This window comes from Syngnathus floridae, chromosome 7 (assembly GCF_059516105.1).
Source record: "Syngnathus floridae isolate MCC-2025c chromosome 7, RoL_Sflo_1.0, whole genome shotgun sequence".
NCBI classification, from domain to species: domain Eukaryota; kingdom Metazoa; phylum Chordata; class Actinopteri; order Syngnathiformes; family Syngnathidae; genus Syngnathus; species Syngnathus floridae.
This window is the reverse complement of record NC_142419.1, coordinates 15,218,606-15,239,726: the sequence shown is the minus strand read 5'-3', so window position 1 is coordinate 15,239,726 and position 21,121 is coordinate 15,218,606. Positions and strand designations below refer to the sequence as shown.

The following is a 21,121-nucleotide window of genomic DNA, read 5'->3' as shown; positions in this document are numbered from 1 at the left end:
TGACAATAAACTAAAGCTAAAAAAAAAAAATAATACACGCACCTGCCATAATATTAGCAACACATTGTTTGGCAATTCTCTGTCAAAGTCTTCTCCTGACCATCTGGGAATTGAGTGGCCGAGTGAATTATTATCGTGTTGTTTTGAAGCAAGCTCAAAGCATTCAGGAATGATACCGCGTGTTTTTTTTTTTTTTTTTTTGTTAGCCACCTGTAGCATCAATAGCCACGGGCAAGCAGCTGTATGCAGCAAGACTTCAAAGTGTGTTTCTAAGGTTGCACGCGAGCGGGAGTGACTCGACGCCGCTTCGCTTGGGCATCCCGGCTAAACTCACTCGTTCATCACGTCGAATCACCAGTGGTGACACAACACCTGCTTGACTCGGATTACGTGGAAACACTTGAGATTTAAGTGTCCCCCCCTGATGTTCTCCATATGCGCGGGGCAGGCTAGTTGTCAGCAGTTTTTCAGCCACCCCTCATCAAAAGCCAGGAAACGGCTTCTGAGAAATGAGCGATGCCTTCGAGGATGAGCCCACTTGTGTTCGCTTGCCCTCCGGGAGCTTTCCATTTACACCGTGACAGATTTACATGAGCCTCTTCACGTTGCCACGCTTAGTCATCACATGGGAGTACAATTTCAATGTTGTCGTTCCCCCCCTTAAGCCCCGCCTCCAAAAAAAAAAACTGCTTGTTGTGCTTGTTGTGGTTTGTTAATGATGCCTTCTTGTCCTTGTAACATTCCAATTACATCTACCCTGCCAAGGCACCACAGAACATCATGTACCTCGGGGGGTAACAGTTAAAAGCTGGCAACATACCTCGTCTTGTTTAGTTGGAATTTGTTTATCGTCCTCAAAAGAGTTGGCCCGCTCCTGAAGAATTCTGGCTAACTCCAGCTCGTTTTTAAACAAGACGGCACAGATCGTCGTTACCTTGTTAGCCAAATTATGGAAGTTCCGGGGGGGGGGGTATTAATGTCAGCGGGTTCAGTGTTTGTTTTTTTTTCACCCATGTTTCATTTTCCATGTAGTCACAGCCCCTAAAGTCTGGGCCGTACCAACGGGTCCGGACCTGCGCTCGTCATTCCCAATCCCGCCTCATGGGCTGCCGGTAATCCTCACCCATTTTAGACGCATAGGTGGGGCCCCATTAGGAATGAGGTGCACACACGTTTAAAATTTTTGCCGTGGCGTGCGTCCAAAGATTTGGTGCCAAGAATAGCGTTGCATATCTAGGAATGTTAGCATTAACCGGGTTCACCGCAGCGACGGTCGAAACACTTTCGGAAATCCAAATGCACAGCGAGTAAAAAAAACAACAATGTTGCGCAACACATACACAAGTACACTTGTAAAATCAGTGTTTATTTCTTTTTGTATATTTACAAAATCTTGAAATATGCAGCATGTTTTTGCTTAATTCCTAAAATACCTCTTTGTTGTTTTTATGTGGAACCTAAACCCCGTCCTTGGATTTCCGAAAGGCACATTTTTGTGCTCTTTCTGTAACGCCCTTAAGTGCCTTTAGATGGCGCTAAAGCCCTGACTAATAAAAAAATAGTAATAGAGTCAAAGGAAATACGTGATACATCGCAACTTGGGAGGTCTCGTTATTGCTTGACGAGGCGCTGAACATTTTCAGTGCAATTTAAAAAAAAAAATCCTCTGTAAGGCATTTATTTTAATGAATTCGGGTGTTTTGTTATTGATAGGTTGCGGTGTATTTACAGTTGAATTTTTGGGGTCACAATTTTCACAATTAGTCTAGTAAAGGGAGGGATGACTATAGTGCAAAAAAAAAAAAAGAAATTTCAGATAAAAGACAAGCCAGTAATAGAAACTACGGCGTCAACTTAAGTCTATTTGTGACCGCACGGAAAAAGCTTCATTTGTATAAGCTGACATTCATTCATAGAAAGCGACCAAAGATATCAGAAAAGACTTTAAACAGACGGAAAAGCAAAGTCAAAATCAGTCGGAGGGAGTTTCTCTCATCCCTCGTGCGCCGTCCGTGCCTGCTGTCCTTTGTAAACACACCTGCCGCAACGGGAAAACCCCAAGAACAACAGCAGCTGTTTTCCATGCCTCCAGCTACATGACCTCGGTGGCAAACATCTCTCGTCCCATCCGCGTGGCCCACGTGACACTTGTCCGTCCCAAAATAAATTAAAAAAAAAAAGTATACACAGTAATGACATCAATGGAAGGCGAATCACGCTGCGATTCCAACATGGCTGACTTCCACCGGAGCTCCTGCTCGTATCTCCTTTTCACCATCAGTGTTCCCAAAGTGAGCTTCTTCTGTGTCATTTCCAAGTCTTGCCATTTTTTAGCTACACTTGCAGGACTTGACAATCATGTTAGAAAGCTGCTCCACCTAAAATCCAAAAGAACCCGTTAAGAACAACGCTAGGGTGTTGTGGTACGTTAAAAAGCGTCGCGCCGATTGACCTTGTGCTGCCTGCCGACGTAGTAGAGAATCGGAAGGGGCTCCAGCGCCTGGGGGACGCAGCACGGCTGGGCCGACGCTCCCGGGTTGTGGTGCTTGTACAGGGCCAGAATCTGATGGCAAGCGAAATTGATTTCTACAGCGCCGTTCGGCCGAAATTTTTTTGAAAAACGTCTCTAATTGCCGATTTTTTCATTCGCAGAGAGATGAGCAATCACGAGGGAACAGCTTCTGCCGTGGCTTCCTACCTGTGAGTATTTATTCTCAGCGTTCCAGATGTAGGTGCAGGATCCCATGCAGTAGTTGGCGTGGTAACCGGTCGGCCGGTGGATCCACTTCCAGCCCAAGTCTTTCCTGAAGTCGATGTAGAGGCTCCTCACGCAGCAAGTTTCTGTCTGACTATTAGAAACAAACGCTTATTGTAAGATTTGATTTCGCAACTTTTTTTTTTTTAAAACTCTGTAGGACAACTTACGCCGAGCAGGTGTCTCGCGTGTCCGTCGAGCGTCTTTTCCGCGAGCTAAGATGGCCGCTGACGCTTTGTGGGATAGACATGGTCAAGATGAAGGGCGGCTGCTGGGTCATCTGCTTTAACATTCCGATGTCGCTTCGGTCGCCGTCGATCCCCGAGATGGAAAAGCTAAAAGTGGCGTCGGGGCTCGTCTGGCTGCATTCGCAGAAGAGACGAAGTTCGAATCCCTGCTTGTCCTCTGCCGAGACAAACGTTCAGATCTAAATTTGCCCTAAAATTGGCCAATCGAGTCAAGCCATGTCCCAAACTGACCTTTGCCTTGGAGCCAGTACTGTAAAGTCTCGGTGACATCAAACGAGAGCCACTTGTCCCTCAACTGGTTGGTGATGAAGCGGGACCCCAGGTATCGGGCCGCCGGGCCCACGCCACGGTACAGCTCCACTCGTTCCTCAGTGAGTATGGTGGGCTGCTTGATGAGCATCCGCAGCTCGGCCGTGGTCAGCAGGCGACCGTCTCCAACGCTTTTCCGAATATCCGAGATGTTGAACGATAGCGAGACGTTTTTGGAGTTCTTGGTGCTCTCTGTGTAGTTACGTTCTGACGGATTGAGAAGGAAAAAAAACGGTCCCTTTAATTACAGTGTACGATCCCCGATCGACGTGAAGTCCAGTAACAACGGGTTCAAGTAACACGGTTCTGTTCATCTGCCCCGTCGTGATCGAAGATTCATGTGTTTACCTTCTGATGTTCACTGAAGGGTTGAAATGTGCGCATTACATAACGTAACTGTTTTTCATCGCCAATGTCTTTCCCAGCTGCGCACACACATTAGCAAAATTGAATAAGCGCACGCTCGCCGAGCGGAATGGCAGCCAAATATGAATCGATTACACAATGTTGAGCGTAAAGAAAGAGGGTTTTGTTTTCATACTTCTTTTGGGGGTGGGAGGGTGACCCCCATTCCTCCCTGCTTCCCCTCAGAGGCCGACGGAATACAGAACCATACAATAAATCAGGGGTGTCCAAAATGTGGCCCGTGGGTCATTTGCAGTCACCTATATGTTTTTTTTTAATTGGCCAACAACCTTAGGCCCGCCCCTTTCAATTTCATGTAAACAAAATTTGGCTGGGAAAATTCTAAGATTATTTAATAATAAATAAATAAATGCTAAGATTATTATTATTATTTTTTTTAATTTTACCAGTGATGACCTACATCATCTTGAATTGTGCGCCTCCCTCTTTTGCCAATTTTTGTGCATGTTGCCCTCAGTGGAAAAAAAGTTGGACACCCCCGCCATAGATTTGAAAGGATGAAACTAAGCAGAAATGGGTGACTCTGGAAGGCAGAAGAAGACGAATGTATGTGGGATTAGTAGTGAAGTAAAGGAGGGTTGCAAAGGTGGGTGGGAACGGGGGCGGGGGGTTGGAATGTTTATCGATGCTGCTTGGTCTTGGCCCGCGCCCCGAATCCTCTATTTTGCTTGCAAATGCCAAAGCTATGATTCTCTCCTCTCCTCGTTTCACGCATACTTTCCGGACTTGGATCGGAGCCGTACCACAATCGCAGGTCCACGTCTTGTGCAAGACTTTTTACCAGAATTTGCACTGGCGCTCTGACACGAACAGTCCAGAAGGCCCGAAAGAAACCGACGGCTCGTGAGGGGAAACCAGATGACATTTTGGCAGGCGCCGCCCTTGCCAGAGGAGAAAGCGAGCGATAATTGAGTCAAGTGAGATAAATGTGCCAAGGGTTAGAGAAGTGAAGTGAAACAGGAAGTGAAGTCACTTCGACTCAGAGGACTGCGGTCCGGTCTTCACTTCTACTTTTTAATTAACAAATCAGACCTGAGATTGAACTTCTCCCGTCACATGACTTGTCGTGCACTACTCTCGCTTACTTACAAAAAAAAACAAAACTAACAAACACATGCACACACATGCACACAGGTGCTTGGGGAGGGAGGTTGTGAGCACTGATCCGCAGGTAAGCCGGGGAACAGCTGTTGTGACAGGCAGGCATGCAGCTCTGTAATTACCAGTGGAAAGAAATAGATTCCAGCAGGCGGCTCCACCCTCACCCATCACCTCACCCCCTGCTCCCCTATTCACTCCCAGACATCACATAGTATGATATCGATGCCCAAAAAAAATTTCATTTTTTGCATTTTCCTTGTGTTCACGCCCACTACGGCGCAAACAAACCTTTTTTAAATGCATTAATACCTACACTGTTTTTGTAATCTAATAAAAACAATGTTTAATGAACTTAGTAACAACTGCACAAGATGTATCTTCTGACTAGGACTAGAAGGATAATATATATATTTTTTTTTTTTTACAGAAGAACCCTGAACTAAAAAAAAAAGAAAGGGCCGTTGAAAACATCCTGGAGATGGAATGAAAGCGGACTTAGTCTACGCCGCGAGCAAGAGGTGAGTTCTCAAATTAAAGTAATGGCTGCCGTAATTATCTTTTGCATTTTGGGTAGGTCGCGTTTTGTTTTCATTTCTGCCAGCTTCCTTGTTTTTCAGTCCTGTCGCTTCTTGATTCATTTTCACACCACAACTTGCAGAATCATGAATTTGCTTGGCTTGATAAAATACTAGATTTAGAAAATCCTTATTTGTGTAGTCTCATAAAAAACAAGACAAAGTGGACGTTTTGCTAAATCCGACTTGATCTGAGTCCCACGCCCTCCCCGTGTTGAAACACAAACTAAAACGATTACATCCTGAAATTCGCATCCCTGAGAATGGTGTGTGGAAAGTGTTAGTCATACAGTAAAAAAAAAAAAAAAAAATTGAAAAAAAGGGAGAGTTGATGAAAAGAACAGAGAGACGTTAGCTGGTGTCCCACGCCCGTGTTTTTTTTTTTTTTTTTTTTTTTAACAATTACAGAATATTCCCCCTCACGTCCTCTCATGCGGCTGACCGGGGCCAAGCGCGAGCCAACGAGAACCAAAAGGGTTTGTTTGAAAAGGAAGCCGGGCCGAGGCTTGTTCTCTGGCATTCCGCTCTCCACGGGCACCGGACCTGAGTCACCCTTGAGATCTCTGCGGCCATCAGCCCGCCTTCCTTCCTGCCAAGCTAACCCGTCACGCTCGCCAACGTGCGAGCGCGCTGATAGCCCGCTCAGGAAGCCCAGCGAGGAGGAGGAGTGACCCGGAAGGTTGAGGGCCGAGAAGTCAAGTAGTAGTTATCTGTACATTCTTTCCTCGCCAATTACAAAACGTCTTTGGTGAATGACAATCATGGAAAGAGTCCATAAAAAGCCGTGATGGAGAGCAAGTGACGGGATATGCGAGGGAGAACCTGACGCTCGAGTTACAGGAAACCCAAAATCCCTCAGGAGAAAATGAAAGGGGGAATGAAGCCGGGTGAAAGAGTGCACGTCATGTCTTCATTTCCCCACTCTGCTCTTTTCCATTCGAGCCCTTGCGAAGAAAAAAAAAAAAGCTCATTTTTTAAAAGCGCCTTTGTTTTCCTTCTGGATGGAGGTTGTCGTTTGAAGTGGTGGAGAAGGGAGGCAAAAGTGGACGCGCCATGACGCATACAAACAAAGGAAGATGTGTTTATGGTCAAAGATTGCGAGGCCAGATGCTTGGTGGTGCTAACATGTCGAGCGTGTCATCATGTTGGGTGGAGATCAGAAGATCCTTTATGGGCCAAATTGCGCTTGAATCGTCGCCATCTCACATGAGGTGCTTGCGTTGAAATGCGAATATTCGACCAGATGCTCCATGATGATACTTGGAATCGTTTGAGCACATTTTTGAACATTGATAAGACAATATTTGTAACTTCCCTCGGCACGTGTGTGGAGTTAAAAAAAAATATTGTTATCTGGCAGGATGAGGCAAGAACTCAATTCTTCATTACGCAAGCACAAAATAATTTAAAATGGACAGTTTTAAATCAAATTTATGTCCTGATTAAGTGAGATATTTTAGAGGGCACTATATAGAGCAAATTTTCTTTTAGAAGCAAAACAAGGTGCAAAAGTAAATTTGGAGATAAATGGTCAACTTGTAAAGTCATGTGGTTGAAGCTAATTCGAATTTCAAGTCATTCGGAAACTTTAGCCAAGCGAATCCCTCGTCCCAAAACATTTGTCCGTCAGTCGTCTTCGATGAAGACCAAGAGGAAGGTTGTACTCACTGGTCATGTTAAACTTGTGCAGCACCTTGGCAAAGTACTCCTCCTCCTCTTGCTCCGTGGAGATGTTGGTCTGGCCCTGGGCCTGCTGCTCCCTCAGCATCTCCTTGGTGCTGTTGTAGAGTGACATCAGCGTGGAGGGGATCTCCTCCTCGTCCCCCTCCTGGTCCTCCTCGGGCTCCTTGGGTAGACGCAGCTTGCTGAGGATCTGACTCCTGATGGCCTCGATGCGCTTCTTCTTCACCATCTCCAAATCCAGAGTCTTGCACGTGGACATGCTGCTCCCTCGGGCCACCGTGTAGACGGCCACCGCGATCAGGAGGGCCAGCTTCATGGCGCGCCGCTGGAGATGTGCCTCGGCCGAGTCCCGCCTCCGCGCTTCCCTCCCGGCGGGCCTGGAGACCTCGGATGAAGTGATTCACAGGTGGAACGGGGCGGCTGACGCAAGGTGTTTACCCTCAAGGGGGGGGAGAACAATTAAAGCAGTGTGGAGAGTCTCGGAGGTTCTGGACTGTGAATGGCTCCTAACATTTGGGTCTTCTGAAGGGCGGGCTGCTGGAAGCCCCTGACTCAGCAAGGCCGCTGGTAGCACAATGACGCGTGAGCTGTCAAAAGCCTCGCACTCACCCACAAGCAGACTCCAATATTTGGATAACCTCCGCACGTAACCTCTACTCGGACCTTCTCCTTGCGGACGGCCACCCTCCCTCCATGTGTTTTAGTGTCGTCGGGCTCGCCAGGCAGTTTCTCTTCACATGTTCTTTTCAAAAACACTCAGCCAAGCAAAAAAAAAAAAACCCCAAAAAAACACCACTTCCTCTGCTCTTCAACACAACCCAGGGACTCTGATGACCGAAATAGGGAGCCCAGAAATGGCCGCTCGGACGAGCTGCTTTGTTTTAAAAGTCACTCACAAGCTGGCATGGAGGTCACCACGGAGCTTCTCCCTTTTTTGAGCAACAAACATGTGACCTGGCCGCAGCTTCACGTACATCCTCCGCGGCAGTGGCTGAAAAAAATGCTCGTTCCCCGAACTTTGACACACCTTCTCTTCCAGACTCAGCAGCACCACTGGGGGTATGGGGGGGTGTCCGTGCGTGTCCTCCGTCTATCCATGCGTTTGGCTTTCACCTCCGTTTTGTTGCATCTCCGCCTCCCCGTGACACGGCTCCCTCTACACGCCTCTTTTTTACGAAAAGGGGGGGGGTAACAACTTTCTGCCTCTGTCACAACTTGCCTGTGACAAAGTGATTTGTAGGATCTTAGCTCAGCTAACTTTTCACCCCACCCTCCGCCTCCTCTTACTCTCGAAGCCTTTTCTGGTTCCTCGTCTAATCGAGGGCAGAGCTCTCCGCCCAGGAAATGAGGCTAACTGTTGCAGCGTGAAACATCTGCTCTGCTGTCTGCTGCCTTCTAGCGCACAGAGAACTTTTTAATGAATGCTTGGCATTAGCGTTGGCATGGGCTGCCCACACCAGGTTTGTCTGTGGGTCAGCCTCATGACTGACAGGTCAACAAGCTGTGCACAGCGCCGGCGTCACAGCGACTGACCACCACATTTAGCCCATGCCTGTGAAAGTTCAACGTCTGCCAGGCCGGAGAGCTTAAAGGCCCCGATGTAAGAGCTGCAGCTTTCCGGAGCGATGATACCGCTTCATCTTCTTCTACTGGTTTTGACTTTGACGTAGGTTTTCCGCCTACAAGTCGAGAAAACAAGCCACTTTTATCCATTTGAGTTGTAAATGACCCATAAAAGTAACCAGTGAGCATTTCATGAAGTGATTCATCACGGAAGCAGAGCAACTCAATCGACTTTGAAGGACATGCTGTGACCGCCTGGGCCTCCGCCACTGTTTGATGTGGCACTTTGTGGAGGCAAGGCCGGTCTGGGCTAGCTTCCTTTTCCCATGAGTGTCACTTGTCATCTCGCCACTGTTGAAGAATGAGCCATTCATCGGAGGCCGACACTGAAAGGGGATCTTTAGCGGCGAGGCAGGCGAGACAAAATCCCCTAAAACAACCACTGTAACACAAACTGAAAGACAAAGACCAGACACAACATTTCCACTGAGTCAACAGATGATGCGTGCCAGTAAACAAATAACTGCCTGTCCGTCCCATCGAAACCATGTGTGATGATAGAAGTTTTAAAAATAATATTCATATAACGATATAATATTGTTAGGTATAATTCAAATGTGGAAAATTGCTGAAATGTTCTGTTCTTCTCATTAAAAATATTAAAATAATAAATATGTTGGTTTAATAATAATAATATTATATGTTGGTTTAACACATATATTATTTATGTGCAGGCTATATACTTGTTAGATTTAATCTGTTGTTTTTGTAATGTTTTTGTGTACGTGTGTGGTCATATGCTGCCCCCTAGTGGAAGAAAAGTTTCGGGTTAGCGCATCCTGTTTTGCTGTGCCGGATTTAGCACGAGTCGTTTATGTTTCTCTGGTATAAGGAGCTGGACGGATCAAATTAAATGATAGTTAACAAAAAAAAAAAAGTCAAAACAGATAATTAATGTTATGTTCAAAATGTGTTGTCTAAATTGTCCTCCATTTCTGGATTTGCTCACATATTCTGCAGTTTTTTTAATAACCCCGTGTTCAAAATTAAAAAAATTTATTTGTTTTCATAACGAGTCGTATTTCACACTAAAAACAAACAGCAACAGCGACTAATTCTCGCAAAACAATGTTTTCGAAGCTCCGTCAGTCTGCCGTCTGTCTCCATGGTTACCACGCAAACAACGACATGGTTACGCCTCTTGTCGCGCATTCTGCGTTGTTTCTAGGAAGCACCCCCCCTCTCCAAACGCTGTCTGTTTGTCACTTTTTTTTTTTTAGTGTCTGCATTGACGGAGGCGAAGAAAACTTATTCAAGTGTCTGAAGGACGTCGAGAAGCGGACGGTGCAGATAGTGACAGCCGCGATCATCTCACCGCTGAGTCGTCCGTCCATGGTGAGTGCACATTTAAACCTTATCCGATCTATATTGGCCATTTTATGTGTCTGTTATTGCAATCCATGAAAAGTCCTTAACTAAAAAAATTAAAAAAATTGACAAGGGAACCAACATCATGTAATATTGTTAGTTTCCAAAACAGGCATTAAATGACAAACAATATTTCAATTTTAAGAAGTGAGAGCTACTATAGTTTTACTGCAGTATGGAGGGAATTTCAAGATTTCAATTTTCTGCTCTCTTATCAATACACCGAGATCAATTATGCCAACATTTTAAACACGCTTTTCCTCCCTCAGTCACTGCCCAATGGAGAAATACGAGAAACTGGCCAAAATCGGAGAAGGCTCTTACGGCGTGGTGTTCAAGTGCAGAAACAGAGACACCGACCAAATTGTGGCCATCAAGAAGTTTGTGGAATCCGAAGACGATCCCATGATCAAGAAGATTGCGCTGAGGGAAATTCGCATGCTGAAGGTGAGCGAATGACCTGGTTGACCTTACATAGTCCGCCTTGCTTGACGCCGCATCCTCTGCTTGTCCTGCAGCAGTTGAAACACATCAACCTGGTCAACCTGCTGGAGGTGTTCCGCAGGAAGCGACGCCTCCACTTGGTCTTTGAGTTCTGCGAGCAGACGGTCCTCAACGAGCTGGAAAAACACCCTCGAGGGTGAGCAATGAGCAAATTTTTTTTTTACGATTCAGTTCAAATCATTTTGCCCCAGCCCGAAAGCCTTTAAAGTCAAAAGTCCGGCCGCCGCTACGTCATGAAGGTCATTGGTTGTCTCATCCTTTGCAACCTACACTGGAGTGTGCACGGAAACCCGTTTACGTAAACTGATGTCACCCAACAGTCTGCTGCTTTAGGCGGCCTGACCTTTTTTTCCTCCACGAGGCAGAAATCGTAGCCGCTTGTAGGGATGGGCTGAGGGTTACCATGACAACGGCATTGGATAGACTCTATCAATATTTCCATATCAGGCATCAGTAAAATTTTGTTCCACGTCGATGCTGAATAAAAGTTGGGCGTCAACATTCCTTGTGCTCTCCTTTCACAGTGTTCCTGAGGCCCAACTGAAGAGCATCGTCTGGCAGACGCTACAAGCCGTCAACTTCTGCCACAAGCACAACGTCAGTCAAATCTACCTTATGATATGCGTTATGATTTTTTTTGTTACCCTACCACCCCCAGACACAATTTAATTTAACTTCTTATTAGCAAAGATGGGAGTCGTCACAATTTAAGTCTTACTCAAGTCATGTGACCCCAGCTCAGGTCATTGGCCAGTGAATGTATAAAAAGTGTGTATGTTGCGCGGTGTTGAGTGTCGGCGCTAACGTGAGCCGTGCCTCGTGTTTGTGTTGCAGTGCATCCACCGTGACGTCAAGCCCGAGAACATCCTCATCACCAAGGCCGGCGTCATCAAGTTGTGCGACTTTGGCTTCGCTCGCATTCTCAGTGGGTCCATTGCGTGTCTGTGTGCGCGGTGTGCGTGCATTTACCGACCCTCATGACTTATTCAGCACCGCCTCCTCGCTTTCAATGCTTCGCCCCGAGTCAATTAGCGGCGACCCGGCGAGCCGTCCCGTGTTGGGTTTCCATATGTGCTGTCACGCTCGGGAGGCCTTGTAATCCCTCCACAATCTTGTCTTATTTAGTGCTCACCATGAACAGAAGCTCACGTTGCCCGTCAAAGAAGGCGTTCGGAAACGACCTCCCAATCACGCTATTCTTTTTTTCCAAGATCACATCTATCCCAAAAATTCCTCACAAACGAAATTTGTGTCTTCCATGGTCTTGTGCGCTCAGCGGGCCCAGAGGACGACTACACGGACTACGTGGCGACCCGCTGGTACCGGGCCCCTGAGCTACTGGTGGGGGACACTCAGTACGGCCCCCCCGTGGACGTGTGGGCGGTGGGCTGCGTCTTCGCCGAGCTGCTGAGCGGGAATCCTCTCTGGCCGGGGAAGTCCGACGTGGACCAGCTCTACCTCATCCGCAGAACTCTCGGTACGCCGCTAAGATTCCGCACGTGAGGCCGCGAAATGACCTTTACGACCTTGGTCGCAGGGGACCTCATCCCTCGACACCAGCAGGTGTTCCGCTCCAACGTTTTCTTCAGCGGAGTCAGTATTCCCGAACCTGACACCACGGTACGAGTCACGTCTGCGGCGAAGCTTTGTTTTAAAGCGCGCTGATGTTATCATTCTTCTTCTTATGAATAGGAAACTCTGGAAAAGCGATTCTCTGGCGCCTCACCCCTGGCTCTTCAAGTCATGAAGGTATGTCCACATTTTCCACACTCCTCGGACTGGTCACACACACTCACATTTGGACAATTTTGTCTGAGCCCGACAAATCTTTCAATACTTCCTTGACACCGATTCGTGTACCGTTCTATTTATTAGTCTTTGTGCGTAGGCGTGCGTGGTGATGGATCCCTCGCTCAGGCTGTCGTGCGAGGAACTGCTGGCGCTACCTTACATCCACGAGGAAGGCGGCGCCGGCTGGCCCCGCGACGCCGAACAACGGCCCCCGAGACGCCATGACAAAGGCGCCCGTCGCAGACAGACAGGAGTGAGACTCGCGGAAATCGACCAAGGCTTCTCAAAATGTTTCAGTCCGGGGGAAAAAACAAAATCCAACTTCTGATGAGCTCATTTCTCTTTGTGTGTTTCTAGGCTCAATACTTGCCCCAGTTAACCAACAGCAACATGTCGCCGGCGCCGGATGTCAAGAAGCCCGCGAAGCACAAATATCACCTGCCCAACATTTAGCCAATAACCAGCAGACATTTTGTGTGGGAGTGGCGGTTCGGTCTGGTAACACTTACGACACCAAGCTGTAGTTTTGAAAAATATTTGTATAGTTATATAGTATATATATATATATAGTTTTCAAAGTAAACATTATCATCTTTATAAAAGAAGATTTCTCAATAGATGGCGTACCTAATTAAGTGTCCAGCTCCATTCGTGTGCTGCCATTTTGTTTGTAGCATAACATTTCCAAGTCATTACTTGTGAGATTCCAACTTTCCTCCTTAAAAATAGACTCATTTTGCATTCCTATAATAAGTCTACACACGTCAGGATCATGACGAAAGATTTCTCTGAGGACCCAACAAATTTGACAATCGTGATAAAGATGACTAGCGATATCTCTTATCAGCTGGTTAAGGATGCGCCCGGCCGGCGTAGATCTCAGCGCGGCGTGGCGATGATCTGGTGTCGTCGCGGTGTGTTGGCGAAGCTGCTGTACTCCGGGGTCAGGTCCAGGCTGTCCGGACCGCCCGGGCAGGAGAAGCTAAAATGTTGCAGCAGGGACACCAGGAAGATGAACAGTTCCATGCGAGCCAGAGACTCCCCTACGCAAGCTCGTTTTCCTGGAAAGACACGTGGTAACAACTTTTAAAAACATTTTTAAAAAAAATCTGACACCTAGAACCACACACATACCAGCTGAAAAGGGCATAAACGCCGGGTTCTTCTTAAAGTTGCCGTTGCGGTCCAGGAAGTGTTGCGGATTGAAGGACTGAGGTTCGGCCCACTGCGTCTGGTCTTTCAGCACAGAGTGCAACAGTGGCACGATGATGGTGTTCTGTTGACCACCCGACATTCAAACAATCAACCCAACTTGGGGATTGTGGACTGCGCGGCGAGAACTACCTTGGGAATGGTGTAACCTCGGAAGGAGACGTCCCACAGCGTGTAGTGCGGCAAGCTGAACGGGACGATGTCCAGAAAGCGTTGCACCTCGTGGATGACGGCGTCCGTGAAGGGCATGGACTTCCTGTCCTCCATGTAGACGCAGCGGTCTCGGCCAATGATGGCGTCGATCTCCTGCTGCATTTTCTCTGTGCAGGACAATCCGAAAAATAACAAACACAATTTTTAGTGTCAGTCTAATCTGTGTCCATTTTCCTCGCTATTTTTAGACGCACCAGAAAATCTCAAGATCATGATGACAGGTAAGAGAACTTCTCGTTACCCTCAAAAGTCATTTCAAACTTGTCATCAAAGAAAGCAGTCTTTTGGATTAAAGGTCAAACTCCTTCAAGAACCAACAAGCATCCCAATTTTTTTCACAGATCATATTTTTGCGGGAGCCTGAACCTTGTATTTCTGGATTTTTGATGAGCACGCTGAGAGCATATCGCATGGTGGAGCCCGTGGTTTCGGTTCCCGCCAAGAAGAGATTCATGACTGTGGCCACCAGGTTCTCGTAGAAGAACTCCGTGGACTCGTTGTCCTTCTCCTGCGAGAATAAATTTAGTCAGAAGCCCTTTTGTTGTATTCGGTCCTTTCTGTTCTTTCTGACCTGTTTGATGCGGTTGAGGAAGCAGTCGATGTAGTCTCGAGGTGGCGTGGAGGGCTCGAGGGAGTCTTGGTGCTGCTGGATCTTCTTCTTGATAAAAGATCTTATCACCTCCATGTGGCCAAATACCTTGTGCTGTCGACCGGGAAGGTGCTCGGTCAGCCATGGGAAAACGTTGTACATCTGTGGAAGGACACGGTCGTTTAAATACTAAACATTACATTAAGAAAAAAATTGATATCGAGTTTTCGGGGGAGATTTTAAAATAAATCTGTTTTTTTTTTTTCCAGGGGGTGTGTCAGTGTCACCCACCTGCCCACGAGGGCTGGCCAAAAACTGCACCATTTCCGAAATGATGGCCAACAGCCGCAGGAAGTCGTCGTCCTCGTAGTCGAAGCGTTGGCCAAACACCAGGCAGCAAATCACATTGGACACACTGCAGCTCAGCAGGAATGAAGGGTCAAAGGGTGCAGCTGCAGAGGGTAAATAAAATAAGACTCTGAGGGAAATGCAACAACATGGATTTCACACGCTGATGACATCATCAGAGGCAAACAAGTATGCAAGGAATGCTTTTATTTGTTTTTGTAATTCCAGATGGAGAACCACGCAGTCAGATTTTCACAGAGTGGAGCTCCAAATGTACCTTTTTGAGTCTCAATGTGGGCCCTCATGTGTTGGCTCTCCTCTTGGATCCACTCCTCCATTCCTTTGCGACCCATTCCGAAATCTCGGAGTGTGGTCAGGGTGAAACGGCGCAGCTGACGCCAACGCTCGCCGTTTGAGATGCCCAAACCTGACAAAAGAAAAAAAACAACCATTGGATTTTTTTTTTTTTTTATCAGGTCATTTTAAGGTAAAACCATTTTACTTATGTCAAGCATTTATTTCCCTTTAGAAATCTTTTGTTTACATTAATCATGATTAATCATGTAAATGCTGACAATTGCCACAAGATGGCAGCAAAACACTTTTTCAAGCGGACAATACAATAACTTAATCCTCCTCCCCTCAGCTCAATCGTCCTTGGCACCAAGATGGCGCTAACTAAAGCAACATTTCATATTTTGAGACTATTTCTCACATGGGATGAAAATTAATCCTATAGTGCAGCCCTCACCGTAGCCCTTGGTGGCTTTGACGAGAAAGGGCAACTGCATTCTGCCTGTGAAGTCGTCGGCCTGATCCACCAGCGCCTCTTTGACGGTCTCGTAACCCACCAGGACCACCGCGCGCTGCCTGCCCAGGTGCACTGTCATCACTGGGCCGTATTTTTCACTCAGCTGGAAAAAGACCAGTGACAATGATGTCGTCTGTCTACATGTGTTGCTCCACCATTTGTGTTCAAATAGCCATTGCATGCTTATGGCGTTTTGCATTGTTTGTTAGCATCAGGCTAATTGATTACTGTATTTTCCAAATTGAGTTTGGTGTTGCCAAAGCGTCTCACCTTAAGGAGGCTTTTAAAAGGAACGCGTTTGTCTATTTGTGGCAGGTTTCCTATGAGAGGCAACGCAAGCGGGCCAGGAGGAAGACCGCCCTTCTCGCCGCTCTTGTTTTTCTTGTCAAGTAACAAGAGTAGAGCCAGCAGGACCCCGAGAAGCAAAAAGGCCACGGAAATATCCATGATGAACGCTCACTCAGACGGCGGGAGATTTCTCATCTGGGACATGCAGGAGGAACCAGTCAGGTCGGTTATGTGACTTCGTTTGCACCTTTGCTCCCTTTCCGTCGGCCAGAACAAACAAGTTTGACCTCAATCAATATAGACCAAAACACGACTTTTATTTCATAACAGCCTTATGTTCATCTGAGGCTATAACGATTGACAGTTGGAATTTTGTTTTTTTATTTAAAAAAAATGCATTATTACGAAAAAACATTTTTGTTTTATTAATTCTTTGGGGGGTTGAGTAATATTTTCTGAGGGGGTGGAGATATTTTTGCGTGGGGAAAAAAATGACTTGACATTTTCTGTGGTAAACACTAAAGTTAGGTTTTAAAGCCTCATTTATTGTGGAAAATAATTTTCAGTGTGTGAGGCCACAAAGAGGCTTGACCCTTTGTGTGTTTTTCCTGACCCGCCGTTAGAGCGAACAAGAGCTTGATCTTATTTCCATCATCATCGTCTCACTCAATCAAATCTGAACTGCGACATGGGGCATGGGACTTTGTTACGTAATGCATCAAAGTATGTAAGGATTAAAGCAGCAGTATTGGATCAAAAAAATTTTTTTTCAATGCATTTTAATGAGAATCAATTACGTATGCAATTAAAGTTGTGTGTTTGCAGAAAAACAACACACTCGTATTGGACGGCTTTTAATATAAAATGGAGGTAAACACAATGGATTGATCATGAATGATTTACCTGAGGAGCGTAGGCATGCAGAGCCCGGAAGAACGCCAGAAAATGTGGTAAAGGGGAACCAAACGCAAGATAACAAAACTTTGTTGTATTTCAAAGAGCACCAAAGGATCAGGGGAGGAAAGCGGGAAGACTTTGAGATGGTCGCCAATTATTTCCAAAGCCGCCTGTGAAGCTTTTAAAATCACAAAGTGGTCTTTGATAAAAAGTCCCAAATTGTTTGAGAAGCCCTGCTTTCACGCGCTGGCCCAACGCAAGCGTCTTTCAAAAGGCAAAGCTCCCGCAATCAAATGCGTCAAAGTCGGAGTCGCCTTCAAAGTCAAAGCTGTTGAAGTGCGTGTCCGAGTCCACGTCTTGGCCGCAGGCGTGAAACGACCCCCCGGCCGGCATTTCCGAGAAGCCCCCTGAGCCTGCGTGGAGCATCTCGGGCGCTCTGCCGGCTAACGGCGAGGACGGCGAGCAGGAGTTGAGGTAGCCCAGAGCCGAGGAGGCCGCCGCCCCGCCCATCAGCAGGCACACCGCCCGCACTGCTCGGGCGTCGCTGCTGTTGCCGTGGCGAAGGCAATCCGACACCCGGTGAGGGGGGGCCACCGAGACGCTGCGCAGGGATCGCCGGGGTCCACTAACTGATGGAAAAAAAACATCAATATAATTCTACCCATCTTTGAAACAAATGTCTGATTCTGTAAAGATCCAAAAACCGGCCTTGACTCTGCCGTCTCTCTCTCAGCGAGCCGCCTCTCTCTGTGACGTGGGTCGACGGCGGCGTGCTAGCCTCGCTGGGCCGAGGCGAGCCAGGGTCCTTATCGCTGCTGGAGTCGGGCAGAGGATCCCTGTCGGTGATGCAGCGGGCGATGCTGCGCTGCCTCTGCAGGCCGGCAGGTGACATGACGCCCTGGAAACGGACACGGTTAGTCAAAGTATATGTCAGTGCAACGTGGGAAAAAAAAAAAACGCTCACCTCTCTCACTTTTCTTATCAGCTTCAGCCACAAACTGGAAGGAAAATATAAAAAGTCATTTCTGCTTGGAAAACGGACTGTCGGATATCACGGCGAGACCCACGCGCAGTCGTCCGGGTTGTCGGCGAGCATCAGCAGAAACTTGCTCTGCTGAAGGACGAGGGCGAAGCAGCAGTCCCTGCGGCCCCCCGCCGGTAGCCTAGGAAGGTCCAAGATCTCGCGGCCCTCCACGATCATCTCGCAGTGGCTCTGCAGGTCCACCACTTGGTCGGGCGGGGACTCGCCGTCTCGGCACACCAGCAGGCTTCCCTCCACGCTGAGAACCACGTACTTGTCCTTCCACTGTTTGAACATGAAGCCACCTGACCAAGGAACCGGAACAGACTGTGAGCGCCTTCATTTGTATCTTTTGGCTCCAGAAATTATGACAGAAGTAATTGGTATTGTCTGGGTTCTCCATTTTTTTTGTTCCAGGGATGCTCTCCATCCTCACCTATTCCTCAAGCCTGACTAACGTTCTGACTACGCAACACTGTCCATTTCCAGGCCAGGACACACGTGACAACATCAGAGCACAGTCTGCCGCTCATCCTGTACTAACCATGATGATGATGATGAAGATCTGCTCTACTTCTCTACGTGGAGGATTAAACGTGATTTGGCCAAGAGCGAGAGACACAAAGGTTTGACTTCACAGCGTGTCGATAAAAGTATTCGGATACACTTCATTATTTATTTCCTTGTAGTGCAAGTTTATGAGAGACACTAATGTTTTGGGGTCACTTACAAAGGTCAAATGTGTGGATGATCATTTTTACAAAAGGGAGTTTGTTGTTGTGTCTACAAACTTCTAGGTTGCAATGTTCTCATTCTGACTGAATGATAAGATTAGTAGTCTGGGTGGAACAAAAATGAATCAGAATCACGTCATCCGATTTTTTTAATGATGCGCACGATCACAGAATGAATTAAATTCAGCACGAGTGTAACTTATTAATAATAAAAACTATATTAACAGTTTTTAGATTTTCTAATATTTACCGACTCAGCACTTCACTTAGCAGAGCAACGTGTAGGCTGTGCTAAAATCCAATCAAAAAAGTTTTATGGACTGAAAGAAGCATGAATTGATTTGAAGACACTTACAGTGCAAATGTTTGGCTGCTGATAATAAGACCTCAGCTTTTCATTTTTCTAATTCATACTTGTTCCATTGAAGTCACCAAAAGGCACTTTATCATCATATTGACACTGAGCTTTTTCAAATGCCAGCCAAGATTTCTAACATTAGCATGGAAAAACACTGCAGGACACATTTTTGGCAGAAACAAACAAAAACACACAGCTAAAAAAATCTGATACAGAAAAAGCCCATGTGGCCTCTGAATGTACTCAACTATAACATTTAACATATTAAATTACGGCCTCTGAGGCTGCAGGATTGTGGGCTCGCTGAGTAGCCTACCGTATTTCCTGAGGTAGCCTCGGTGAACGCCGCCAACTGTGTTCATGGCTGCTCCAAAGTACACAAATGAAGGCTAGAATTTGGGATGCCGGAAAATAGGATGAGAGAGAGAGAGAGAGAGAGAGAGAGAGAGAGAGAGAGAGAGAGAAAATAATCCCCTCAATTTAGGCCCTTCCTTTTTACTCCTGATGCTCGGAACGGAATCATCCTGCCGACCCGCCGCCAGATTAGAACAGGGATTATCGAGAGGGCCACAGCTGGAGGGGGATATATATATATATATATATATATATATATATATATATATATATATATATATATATATATATATATATATATATATATATATATATATATATATATATATATATATATATATATATATGTGTGTGTGTGTGTATGTATGTATGTATGTGCGTGTGTGTATACTTTGCATATATGTATATATATATATATATATATATATATATATATATATATATATATATATATATATATATATATATATATATATATATATATATATATATATATATATATATATGTGTGTGTGCACTGTTTTTTTATCCCCCTCTTGTCACTGCTTGTAAAAATAATATATGGAGATGATCTTCAGTTTTTATGTGTGAATAATGAAAAGCAGAAGTGCTCTCTATTTTTCTTCCCTTTTTTTTAAAGACGGTAGCCATTATTCATTGCAGATCTCACTCGCTGAACTGAACACATGTACGACAGTAAAACCAAACAGATGTTTCCACCCTGGCTACACATTAGGGACAAAAAAAGGGGGGAAAAAACACACCCCACCTCCCCCCAAAAACGTCGCTCATCCCAAATAAAAGTGGAAATGGAAAGTTGTGTGAAATACAGTGAGTAAAATCAGACATGAAAATAGTTGTGTATTATATACAAAACAATGGAATGTGTAAAAATATATATTTTTTACTAAATTAAATTATTATATTTGTACTGTTTGCAGGCAATATTGGCAGTGGCAGTAACGAGTGATAAGAATATTTATCACCACCAGAGGGCGTTAGAGTCACTCATTCCTCATAGCTCTCTCTGGTCACATGTTCAGAGGACCCCTGTGACGTATGTGCAGGTTTATTTGGCTGGGCTGGCGTGGGGGTCTGGCAGGGTGTTTGACTACAAGTAGAAATTCGATTTAATTGTGTGCCCAAAGTTTCCTGTGTGCAAGCAACAGTTTTGTTTTGGGTGTCCAAGCCTGATAACCTGACTGCTGCAACAATGTGCTTTCAAACCTCTTAATCCACTTTAGCCTTGCCGCCAAATCCCCTGTAAATCTTGCAATCAGGAATGCCCCCCCACACACACATACACACACAACCCCAAAAGCCATGGAAGCCTCAGAAGACCCCTCTTTTTGCCCCCCGCCCCCTCCCTACTTCTCTTATCTGGGAGCTGTTGGAGCGCCCATTGAAAAAGTTGTAAATACAATGAGGCTCTTTTAAAGGAGCCATTCTTAAAGGGACCCCAGCCTGCAGGCCCCCAGCGTGGGAACGAAAAGGGATGGGGTGGCGGGTAGATACACAAAGGAAAGACACAACAAACATCACACCTATTTGGGAAAGTCACGTGACCTGCGGATGGTCAAGTGCAGCACCATCTTAAAGTAGGTGATGTGGAGCAGGTCCTTGTTTTTTTTTTATTCCCAAAAAACAATGTTCATCAGTTTGACTTGACTTTGGGGTGTACCCAATTCAATATAGGATAAAAATGATTTGACATCTTTACTGTAATTGGGGTTTTATTTATATTGGTTTCCAAGAGGAAATGATTTTCATTTTATTTGCAGTTTTTGTATCAACATGTATGAATGCAGGCATCCTCCAAAGAAAAAGGGAAGACGAAAGTGGAGGAGGAGGAGGGTGCAAAGAAGCTGACTTGTGGAATTTGAGTCCTACAAGAAAGAGGAGGAGGAAGAGGA

The 21,121-nt window shown here is 46.0% G+C and overlaps 4 protein-coding genes and 1 long non-coding RNA gene across 14 annotated transcripts in view; 2 read left to right on the top strand and 3 right to left on the bottom strand.

Moving 5' to 3' along the window:
• Positions 1-14,343, top strand: part of LOC148395504 (cyclin-dependent kinase-like 1) — a 24,137-nt gene extending 9,794 nt beyond the window's left edge. For 3 of the 9 annotated variants that reach the window (XR_015859332.1, XR_015859334.1, XR_015859333.1), the window contains 13 exons: positions 2,653-2,700; positions 5,267-5,357; positions 9,941-10,055; positions 10,358-10,535; positions 10,607-10,728; positions 11,117-11,189; positions 11,427-11,517; positions 11,869-12,069; positions 12,130-12,212; positions 12,285-12,341; positions 12,481-12,636; positions 12,741-14,029; positions 14,150-14,343. Coding sequence is in view for 1 of the 9 variants with exons in the window: in XM_088380228.1 (XP_088236354.1) it covers positions 10,368-10,535; positions 10,607-10,728; positions 11,117-11,189; positions 11,427-11,517; positions 11,869-12,069; positions 12,130-12,212; positions 12,285-12,341; positions 12,481-12,636; positions 12,741-12,836 (1,047 nt within the window). In the remaining 8 variants the exon portion in view is untranslated. Of the gene's footprint in view, positions 1-2,652; positions 2,701-5,266; positions 5,358-9,940; positions 10,056-10,357; positions 10,536-10,606; positions 10,729-11,116; positions 11,190-11,426; positions 11,518-11,868; positions 12,070-12,129; positions 12,213-12,284; positions 12,342-12,467; positions 12,637-12,740 lie in introns of all 9 variants that reach the window. The other 6 variants (XR_015859337.1, XR_015859339.1, XR_015859338.1 and 3 more) reach the window with 6 other exon arrangements.
• tgfb1a (transforming growth factor, beta 1a) lies at positions 1,346-8,295 on the bottom strand. Its single transcript, XM_088380226.1, has 6 exons — positions 7,083-8,295; positions 3,235-3,519; positions 2,926-3,160; positions 2,699-2,849; positions 2,453-2,563; positions 1,346-2,378 (listed from the first exon to the last, which is right to left on the bottom strand). The coding sequence occupies exons 1-6, from the start codon at positions 7,411-7,413 to the stop codon at positions 2,331-2,333; spliced, it is 1,161 nt and encodes a 386-aa protein (XP_088236352.1). The 5' UTR covers positions 7,414-8,295; the 3' UTR covers positions 1,346-2,330.
• LOC148395503 (cytochrome P450 2F3-like) lies at positions 12,444-16,097 on the bottom strand. Its single transcript, XM_088380220.1, has 9 exons — positions 15,827-16,097; positions 15,497-15,659; positions 15,023-15,172; positions 14,689-14,849; positions 14,380-14,559; positions 14,175-14,316; positions 13,728-13,915; positions 13,518-13,659; positions 12,444-13,444 (listed from the first exon to the last, which is right to left on the bottom strand). The coding sequence occupies exons 1-9, from the start codon at positions 16,001-16,003 to the stop codon at positions 13,263-13,265; spliced, it is 1,485 nt and encodes a 494-aa protein (XP_088236346.1). The 5' UTR covers positions 16,004-16,097; the 3' UTR covers positions 12,444-13,262.
• LOC148395501 (uncharacterized) lies at positions 15,755-21,110 on the top strand. 2 transcript variants are annotated; one of them, XR_015859341.1, is made up of 4 exons: positions 15,755-17,654; positions 17,727-18,091; positions 18,180-18,388; positions 21,017-21,110. It is a non-coding gene; the product is annotated as an uncharacterized LOC148395501 (long non-coding RNA). The 2 variants fall into 2 exon arrangements; XR_015859340.1 differs by lacking the exon at positions 21,017-21,110 and having other exon boundaries at positions 15,763-17,654; positions 18,180-19,296.
• On the bottom strand, positions 16,143-19,252 carry LOC148395502 (uncharacterized). The gene is made up of 5 exons (XM_088380238.1): positions 19,171-19,252; positions 17,809-18,067; positions 17,706-17,739; positions 17,450-17,639; positions 16,143-17,370 (listed from the first exon to the last, which is right to left on the bottom strand). The coding sequence occupies exons 1-5, from the start codon at positions 19,214-19,216 to the stop codon at positions 17,009-17,011; spliced, it is 891 nt and encodes a 296-aa protein (XP_088236364.1). The 5' UTR covers positions 19,217-19,252; the 3' UTR covers positions 16,143-17,008.
• Positions 21,111-21,121: the final 11 nt, after the last annotated feature.

Excerpts from the sequence above, each read along its gene's own strand:
- tgfb1a (XM_088380226.1), bottom strand. The coding sequence starts at position 7,413 with ATGAAGCTGGCCCTCCTGATCGCGGTGGCCGTCTACACGGTGGCCCGA. Across the intron at positions 3,520-7,082 it reads GCACAAGTTTAACATGACCA|AACGTAACTACACAGAGAGC; the intron begins GTGAGTACAACC and ends TCAATCCGTCAG. Across the intron at positions 3,161-3,234 it reads GTACTGGCTCCAAGGCAAAG|AGGACAAGCAGGGATTCGAA; the intron begins GTCAGTTTGGGA and ends TTGTCTCGGCAG.
- LOC148395503 (XM_088380220.1), bottom strand. The coding sequence starts at position 16,003 with ATGGATATTTCCGTGGCCTTTTTGCTTCTCGGGGTCCTGCTGGCTCTA. Across the intron at positions 15,660-15,826 it reads CTTTTAAAAGCCTCCTTAAG|CTGAGTGAAAAATACGGCCC; the intron begins GTGAGACGCTTT and ends GTCTTTTTCCAG. Across the intron at positions 13,445-13,517 it reads GTTTATGCCCTTTTCAGCTG|GAAAACGAGCTTGCGTAGGG; the intron begins GTATGTGTGTGG and ends GTGTCTTTCCAG.
- LOC148395502 (XM_088380238.1), bottom strand. The coding sequence starts at position 19,216 with ATGAACACAGTTGGCGGCGTTCACCGAGGCTACCTCAGGAAATACG. Across the intron at positions 18,068-19,170 it reads AGGCTACCTCAGGAAATACG|GTGGCTTCATGTTCAAACAG; the intron begins GTAGGCTACTCA and ends TTCCTTGGTCAG. Across the intron at positions 17,371-17,449 it reads AGAGAGACGGCAGAGTCAAG|TTAGTGGACCCCGGCGATCC; the intron begins GCCGGTTTTTGG and ends TTTTTCCATCAG.